An 8995-nucleotide genomic window follows, 5' to 3' on the forward strand; every position below is an offset into this window, starting at 1 on the left:
GGCGGAGGTGTAGCAACTGAAGGACGGAGAGACTCTCCTAAGGGCCGAGTTCGAAACTCAGCGCCCGAACTAGGACGAGAAGGAGAAGTTCCTGTCCGGCGGCTACGGCGAGATCAAGGATATGATCCACGGTAAGATGCTTCTTATTTTGAACAGTCGTCGACTGTTGCGTGTGCCGGCTTTTGGCTTCTAACTCTTCCTGGCTTTTCTTCTTGTGTAGAATTCATTCCAGGTCAATCTGTCGCTGTCAGCCAGGCCATCGAGGTGCGGCGCGACCAGCGGAGGAGGGCGGGTGTTGACATTCCGCCGAACGCGCCTCGCAATCTTGGCGAGCAGCTTTTGGCCGTCAAGGCTCGTCTACAGCCGGCTCATCGCACACTTCACCGCCTACAGCGTATTGGGGCAGAGGTGTTGGCCGACCTTTGGCCGGGCGTTCAAGTCCCCTGCACCCCCATCCGGACTACCGACTGGCTGGAGGTGGCCATCGGGCGCTTCGCGGCTTGGAAGGGTGTTGTGGCTTGGGGGGCACTCAGACTGCCTTGGATTTCTTAAAGGCTTGGTATCCGGGGATGGACCTGGACCAGCTAGCCACCTTCCAGCATGAGGCCGGACCGGAGCTTGAGGCGGCGAGCCGCGATCTAACCCGTCGCGCGGCGGCCATCGCCGAGTACGCCGATACCTTCGTCTTCGTCCCAGAGCTGGATGATGACGGCACTGAGGTGCCGCCCAACTGGTTCAGGCTGGACCCAGAGGTGGGGGAGGATTCGGCGTTGGAGATCGCCTCAAGTGATGAGGGTGAGGACGAAGAGGACGAGGACGACGAAGACATCGCATCGGACGATGGAGCGAGCAGCCGGCCTCAGCCTGACCAAGCCTCGACCAGCGGGTCGCGGGATGCCGCGCCGACTGCTGCCGGTGCCGATCAAGCCGAGACCCACCTGCCGGCAGCTCCACCACCCGGCGCCTCTACCTCCACCGACCTGTCGGATCCGCTTGCTGCTCCTCTGGCCTAGGCGACCACTTTATCTTTCCCGTTTTTGTAATCTCTTGAATGAACAAGTTAAATTCGCGCAGTTCCACCCGCTGGGGGTGTTACAAACTCCGCTGAATGCTTCCTAAGAGCCTTTTGATATGTAAATAAGTTTGTTCTCGCACATGCTTGTGCTCTTGCCAAGTTCTAGCTTGGTTTTTCTTTTCTGTTCTTCTTGGCTTTTCCTTTGCCGCCTTCCTTTGGCTGCCGCCCTACCAGTCGAACAGCCGCTCTATGGTGTGTGGCTGGGTCAAGGACTTTGCCGTTTAGGATAGAAAAGTAGTTTGGCCGCCTAGAACGTAGCTAGTCAAACAAGAAGCAGTGAGGCGAGGAGCCGGCTTGGCCTATGCTAATGTTTCTCCTTAGTCATTTTTTGCATGTACATCATTTCCTGCCTTTAGGTCTTGCCAACCGAATACTCGCTCTGTGAGCTGTGACTTAAGGAAAGAGAGGGCTGAGATGTCGGCACACGACTTGTCCGACTACAAGTGGTTTCAGTTGATCAAAGGACTGTTGTGCCGCTGGAGACCACACAAAAGGGACATGCTTGCGCAGCAATTGAGTGAGAGGTTGACTAATCATACCATAGTGTTGGACAAATTTGCGATAATATCCAGATAGTCCAAGAAACCCACGCAATTCCTTGAGGTTAGCAGGGACTGGCCACTCTTGCACAGTAGATACTTTTGCTGGATCAGTAGAGACACCATTGCCATCAATCACATATCCCAAATAAGCAATACGACGCTGTGCAAATTCACATTTGGATCTCTTGACTTGCCACTGGTGTTTTTGAAGAAATTGCAGCACCTCTTTCAAGTGTTGTATATGATCTTCCAATGTTTGACTATAGATGAGTATATCATCGAAGAATACAACAGCACACTTACATAGCACTGGAGCCAGATCATAATTCATGACAGATTGAAAAGTAGGAGGGCCATCTGTTAGACCATAAGCTAGGACATTAAACTGGTAATGTCCATTATGCGTATGGAAAGCTGTTTTATATTCTTCACCTAGAGCCAAATGAATTTGATGGTAACCTGCACGGAGATCAAGCTTTGAAAACCAAGATGCTCCTATCAATTCATCGAGTAACTCATCAATCACAGGTAGGGGATATTTGGTCTTCAATGTGATCAGATTAAGGTGCCGATAGTCCACACAGAGTCGCCACGTCCCATCTTTCTTGCGAATCATGATAATAGGGGAAGCAAAAGGACTTGAACTAGGTGAAATTACTCCAGATTCCAGCATTTCTTTTATATGTTTCTCAATTTCTGTTTTCAGTTCTGGAGAATACCTATAGGGTCGGATATTTACTGGCTGAGCTCCTTCCATCAGAGGAATGTGATGATCACAAGCTCGTCGCGGTGGAAGAGAAGTGGGAATAGCAAACACACTAGCATATTCATCCAACAGTTCCTGTATAGGTGCCGGAAGAGGAACAATAGGACTCTTGTCGCTAGCTGGTTGAACCAAATGAAGCTCGACCACAGTGCAGTTAAATGAAGTAGGGGGATGTCCTTGCAAAAATATTGGAGCTCCCATATACTCCAATGCCAACCATTTTTCAAGCCAGTTTGCTTGCATAGCGCCGAAAGAAGAAAGCCAATCCATTCCCACTATGCCATCATAATGTTTCAATGGTAGCACTCTGAAATCACAATCAAATTCATGTCCGCTGGCTGACCACAAACACTGAGGAATAACATGTGTACACTGCAATTGTCCACCACCAGCAATTCTCACACTCTGTTGTTTGGGCAACTATTGCATACCAGGCACATGAGCTGCTAAACGATCACTGATGAATGAGTGGGAACTTCCTGAGTCAAGCAAGAAGATGACCTTATGACCAGCTAGCTGACAATCAAGCCTGATAGCCGAAGAGCCGCCTGTTGCAGTCTGTGTGTCAGCTGACAATACCATCAGATCCATATCACTATCCTCAGAATCACCATTATCCAAGGCACAAAATTCTAGCATCTCTTGCACTACATGCAATTGCACAGTCTGATTGCACTTATGATCTCGACCCCAGCGCTCACCACAAATGAAACAAAGGCCTTTTGCTCGGCGATAAGCCTTAAGTGTCGCCAACTTATCCTCTGGAGCATTCACCTTAGGCTTGTCTCTAGTTTCCTCAATATCTTTGACATGAACTATTTTGTCAGAATGCCCATACCCCGATGAGGAAAAAGAGCGACGACCAGACGTATAAGTATCACTATCGAGCTCTCCCATTTCCTCATGTACTGCAGCAATGGAATAAGCAGTGTCGAGATCAGCAGGTCGCTGCACCGCTACTGTCATACGCACACTTGGCTTCAAACCATCCATGAAACGGGTTATATAGTGCAACATATCTGGCTCTGGTTCATAAGTAGTCAACTGGTCCATAAGTTCAGAAAACTGACTAACATAATCATCCACTGATCTGGTCTAACGAAGGCGATATAGTTTACGGACCAAGGACTGATGTTGGTTCCGTCCAAAATGGCTAAGCACAGCTTCATAGAACTCTTCCCATGAAGATCGCACAAATTTATGCTGAACAGATGAGAGCCAGCGAGCTGCTGCTCCTTCAAACTGCATAGCCGCGACAGCAATCCATAGATCGGGGTCTGTATCGAACATCTCAAAGTAATCCACACATCTGGTTTGCCACAATTTTGGGTTCTCACCATCAAATCGAGGAAAATCAACAGAGGGAGGCTTGCCATGCCCTGATGACGAGTATGAGCTGCTCCTCTTCTCGCGGTGCAGTAAACTGGAGAAGGACGAGCTGGGACGAGATACCTCAGCGACTACCCGGGCCGGAGGAGGGACATATGGCACGGTCGTACCAAATCCTGCTCCCCGCGTCGTCGTCGACGGACGCTGCCCCATTGGCGCTCGATCCGCCGCGCCCTTGGGCGACCGATCAAAAACTTCATGGTCGCTGTCCCGCGAGGTAAATCCCTTGGAATTGCGGATCTCGTGGATTTGCTTGAGTAGTTCCGCCTCGGCGCCGTCTGTGTATGCCTGCATGTCGTTGACGATGGTGCTCACTACCTCGCCCACCGCCTTGTCGACCGCCGCGCCCACCGAACGCGCCACCGCCGCCTCGACCGCGCTGCCCACCGCGGCCACAATCAGCGCGTCGAGCTCCTTCTGGTGGCGAGCGTGGGCAGCCTCGCTCGCCTGGGACACCATCTCGTAGATGGCCTTGCCCTCCGGGGTGAGATTCTCCATGAGCTCGTGCCGTCGGCGCGCCGCCGCCGCCGCCAGACGCGTTTCATGGACGGGCTCCAGCTCGAGATTGGAAGGGTGGTGGGGAATTTTTGGCTCTGAGTACCAATTGTTAGGATCTAGCTAGGGATTGGAGATGGAAGGGGAAAGCTATGGCGGCATCTCGTATTCACTCTGTATTCTCTGATGTATTCGATTACAGAGGAAGGATTGATTTACAAGCCAATGGCCTCATCCATTACCAATTCGCCAACATCCAATTACACAGTTGCGCTATTTATAAGGACTCACTTCAGTACCCAATCCTTCTCAGCATATCTTTTCGATGGATGATGGGCCCGCTTGCTAGGCCTTCCCTCTTGGGTCACGAATGGTGCTTCCTCCTGTGGGCTGGACGTAGAGGCCTTGGCATTGACATTATGTTGTTAGTAGGCCATCTGCCAAGTTTCATCGCATTCAGAGTCCGTTTGACGCCCCAATGGATAACTATAGCGGCATTATAGTCGGTCTAACGTCGGACGTTTTCGGTCTCCGGAAACTGTTGCCGGGCTGCCTTCTCTTCCCTCTCATCTCAACCCAACTCCTCTTCACAGTCCACCTAGGCCATCCTATCCCTCTTTGCACAATGCATCGACCCCTCGCGCGTGTCCGAAACTTCCCCGAACCCGACCCACTCAGTCGTCACCGTTGGGTTCGGATCATCCTTAAACATCTATAAAACATCACCGTTTTCTTATTTGAACTCCCTAGTCTATTTTTCCTGACTGCCTGATTTTGAGCGAAGGGACGAGATAGTCCCTAACCTAACCAACTCGCTATATATATCTAGTCAAACCACCTAATTTCTAGGGATCCTCCTAGCTGCCGCCGCCACTCCTCTTGTCTCCTCCCACCAAATCCCCCTCGGGATCCATCCCCAACCTACCAGGCTCCCCCTTCCTCGGGATCCTCCCCGGTCCAAAAATTCACCTCGTTGTCAACACCAGACCAACCATCACCTTCCCTCTCGATCCACCCATCCAGCCTCGAGCCTCCTCTGCTTCGCGCCTCCCGAGCAGCAACCAGGAGCCCGAGCTCCATCTTCCACGCCCTCGTCCGCGAGCACTTGAGGTCCTGCCTCCTCGTTGCCTCGCCCGTCCTCAAGCCCCTTATGACAAGGCGGCGAGCCCCCGGGCCGACTGGTCGGACCCGGTGTTGGGCGAAAGAATGAAATAATACATTCACATGCATAATCTTATCATATAGATAAAAAGGGTAGGCCCTGAGTGCTCCTCGAGGGACCCGTTGTGTTTGCTCTTAATACAAAAGGTAGCGTGGTACATACTACATTAGCTGTAAAATATCCAGAGGAGATTTGCGTTCCATGGGCACTCTTTTTCGTTGCCAGAATCGTCCCTCTTGCGTGCCCTAGGCTTATGCGCGTCGATGAGGTAGTAAGAGTCATTGCCCAACGCTTTGCTGATGATGAAAGGACCTTCCCAAGGGGCCGAGAGCTTGTGCTGGCCGGCTGTTCGCTAGATCAGTCGGAGCACAAGGTCTCTGTCTCAGCAATATTGTGGCTTGACCTTCCTGCTGTGGTAGCGGCGCAGGCCCTGCTGGTAGAAGGCGGATCGGCTGAGTGCCAACAGCCGGCCCTCCTCCAGCAGGTCTACGCCATCTTCTCGTGCCTCCTTCGCCTCCGCCTCCGTGTACATGGTGACGCGAGGCGAGTCAAACTCGATGTCAGTTGGGATGACGGCCTCGGCCCGATACACAAGGAAGAAGGGAGTGAAGCCGATTGCTTTGTTTGGTATAGTCCGGAGGCTCCAAAGGACGGCTGGCAACTCTTCGATCCAGCAGCCGGCCGAGCGCTCCAGCGGTTGTCGGCGATCTGGGAATGGGGGTCCCCAGACTTGCCTGGCTGCAGCCCGCGGCGTGGCTCCTCCAGCGACCCCGTACGACCCATCTTCACCAGCAAACACCCAAGACACTCACGAGGGGCCAAGCCTCGTGATGCAGAAAATGCAAGACCTCCTCGGGGGCGGCCTCACCAGACTGGCTCGCGAGGGGCGGAGAGATCAAGGCAAGGCGAACCTCGCGAGGTTCCAATGACGTAAGCCATGATGATCAAGACTAGGCGGGCGCCAGGCGGGTGCTAGCAAGCGAAATGTCCTCGCTTCCTCTTTGGTGCTAAGGAGGCAAGCGCAGGAGAGGAGTTCCAAGGCATCAGGCAAAGGTTTCCATATCGGTGCAACAAGACCAAGACCAGCAGAACGGCAGGACGAAGGTCACCATGGAGCCCAAGACGGCGTCACCACCAGAGCCTTTGGTAGGCGAAGACTACTTTTGTCAGGATAACTTGTACTAGTTGTCTCCCTTCGAATTTGGCCGTTGTGGGATCCCTTCCCGCTCAATATTTGGGAAGAGGACCAAGGCCACTATAAATAGGACTAGCCACCATAGAAAGAAAGGGGGACAAGTCGAGAGAGGATCCAGATCATCCTCAAACACACCAGCTCACCAAGCACAAGAACATCTCTCCTCAGGAGGTTGTTATTCCCTTGTAACTATTCATCCTCAGCCCAAGAGGCAATCCACTACACCACACTAGAGTAGAGTGTTACACCACAACGGTAGCCTGAACCAGGCTGCACGCGCACCGCCAAGCACTACAGGGCACGGGCAGCGCGGTCAAGCGACATCCACCCTTACTCCAAGCCAAGTACGGGCAGCTGCAAGGGCTTCAAGCCACGCCGCGGCCACGACTCCGCACACCCGACAGGAACAAGCAAACATGAGGGCCGCGCTCATGGTGGCTTGCGAGCTGCTGCGATGCCGGCTGGTGGAGAGCGGTCGGGATGCACTGCTGGAGTGCGTCACCGAGCTACTAGACGTCGCGGCCTCGGGAGCGCCTCCCTTCTGCTCACTACTTACACCTCAGGCCGCGACGGATCGCATAGCGGGCCTCGCCGCGCCCGCGCGCCCCCGGGTGCGCCTCTGAGCTCCACCGACACTGGCGTGGCCAACAGCACCAGACGCCCAATCGCACCCCCACTACCTCCAACAAGCAAGGTATGAGCGTCGCCTCCTACAGCCCTGGTGGGATGCCGCCCTACTATCCTTTGAGGGGTGTGCTGGGCCGAGCGACATGGAGCATGGGGCACTACAGCGAGGTCTTCGAGGCGGCGGCCTCGGAGGCCTACGTACCTCACATGATGGACCAGGAATATGTGCTGGAAGACAACCCCAGCTCGTTAATCGAGCCAAGCTAGGAGGAGGAGGCACTAGAAACTGGGAAGGTCCCACTAATCTCCCAAGAGCAAGCTTACGCTAACCATGGGTCACAAGAAGATCAGGTCACGGTGGCAGGCGGCAGCCCCAGCTCGGCGCCCCCCCTTCCGCCAGGGGGGTGCACTGGGGGCTGCCGGGGAGGAGCCGGGAGTGAGGCCCCTCCCCGCATCGCGTGGAGCACGACATCCCCCGGAGATAGGCCCTCTGTCGGGGAGGTGCCGGCGAGCCTTCCCCCGACAGAGGACCCGAGGTCGCCGAGGGCGCCGCTGGCGTCCCCTTTGCCCCCGGTGTCGTCCTTGTTACCGGTCGCCCCCAGTGGTGGTCGAGGGTGGCGCAAGGTGGGGCCCTTGTGGGAGTCTTGGATTAGGGGGTCTCCGGACAGACGGGCTATATCTTTTGGCCGGACTGTTAGACTATGAAGATACAAGATTGAAGACTTCGTCTCGTGTCCGGATGGGACTCTACTTAGCGTGGAAGGCAAGCTAGGCAATACGGATATGTATATCTCCTCCTTTGTAACCGACCTTGTGTAACCCTAGCCCTTTCCGGTGTCTATATAAACCGGAGGGTTTTAGTCCGTAGGATAACATACAATCATACCATAGGCTAGCTTTTAGGGTTTAGCCTCTACGATCTCGTGGTAGATCAACTCTTGTAATACTCATATCATCAAGAATAAATCAAGCAGGACGTAGGGTTTTACCTCCATCAAGAGGGCCCGAACATAGGTAAACCATCGTGTTCCCTGCCTCCTGTTACCATCCGCCTTAGACACACAGTTCGGGACCCCCTACCCAAGATCCACCGGTTTTGACAGCAACATTGGTGCTTTCATTGAGAATTCCTCTGTGTCGTCGCCGTTAGTCTTGATGGCTCCTACGATCATCAATAGCGATGCAGTCCAGGGTGAGACTTTTCTCCCCGGACAGATCTTTGTGTTCGGCGGCTTCGCACTGTGGGCCAACTCGCTTGGCCATCTGGAGCAGATCGAAAGTTACGCCCCTGGCCACCAGGTCAGGTTTGGAAGCTTAAACTACATGGCCAACATCCGCGGAGACTTGATCTTTGACGGATTCGAGCCCTTGCCTTGTGCGCCGCGCGGTCACGATGAATACGATTTAGCTCTATCATCGGACCGTATTCAGGAGATCGCATCGGCAGCCGCTCCGAGCCTCAATTCAGAGCCAGTTGCGCCATCCATGGACGGGTGGATGGACCCCGTCACGGAGGCCGTACCTTCAGCGGCGATCGAGCCAAATATCGACCTTACCCTTCATGAGAGCCGTGTTGCCAAACTGCCAGATCCTTCTCCGGCCACGGACTCCGAACCGCCTGCGCCCGTGCCTGTCGAATCTAACTGGGCGCCGATCATGGAGTTCACTCGGCGACATACTGAACTCATTAAGGTCTCTCTCCTTGTCAGGAGAGTCCTGGCCGAACCATGTTCGGCAGGATTGG

At 54.0% G+C, this 8995-nt stretch overlaps 1 protein-coding gene across 1 annotated transcript; it reads right to left on the reverse strand.

Moving 5' to 3' along the window:
* Window positions 1–1529: 1529 nt before the first annotated feature.
* Window positions 1530–4549, reverse strand: LOC125513272 (uncharacterized). The gene has a single exon (XM_048678344.2). The coding sequence runs from the start codon at window positions 4268–4270 to the stop codon at window positions 3479–3481; it is 792 nt and encodes a 263-aa protein (XP_048534301.2). The 5' UTR covers window positions 4271–4549; the 3' UTR covers window positions 1530–3478.
* Between the last annotated feature and the right edge of the window lie 4446 nt (window positions 4550–8995).

Source organism: Triticum urartu, chromosome 2A (genome assembly GCF_056163025.1).
Source record: "Triticum urartu cultivar PI428250 chromosome 2A, HENAU_Tu73, whole genome shotgun sequence".
In the NCBI taxonomy this organism is placed as follows: Eukaryota; Viridiplantae; Streptophyta; class Magnoliopsida; order Poales; family Poaceae; genus Triticum; species Triticum urartu.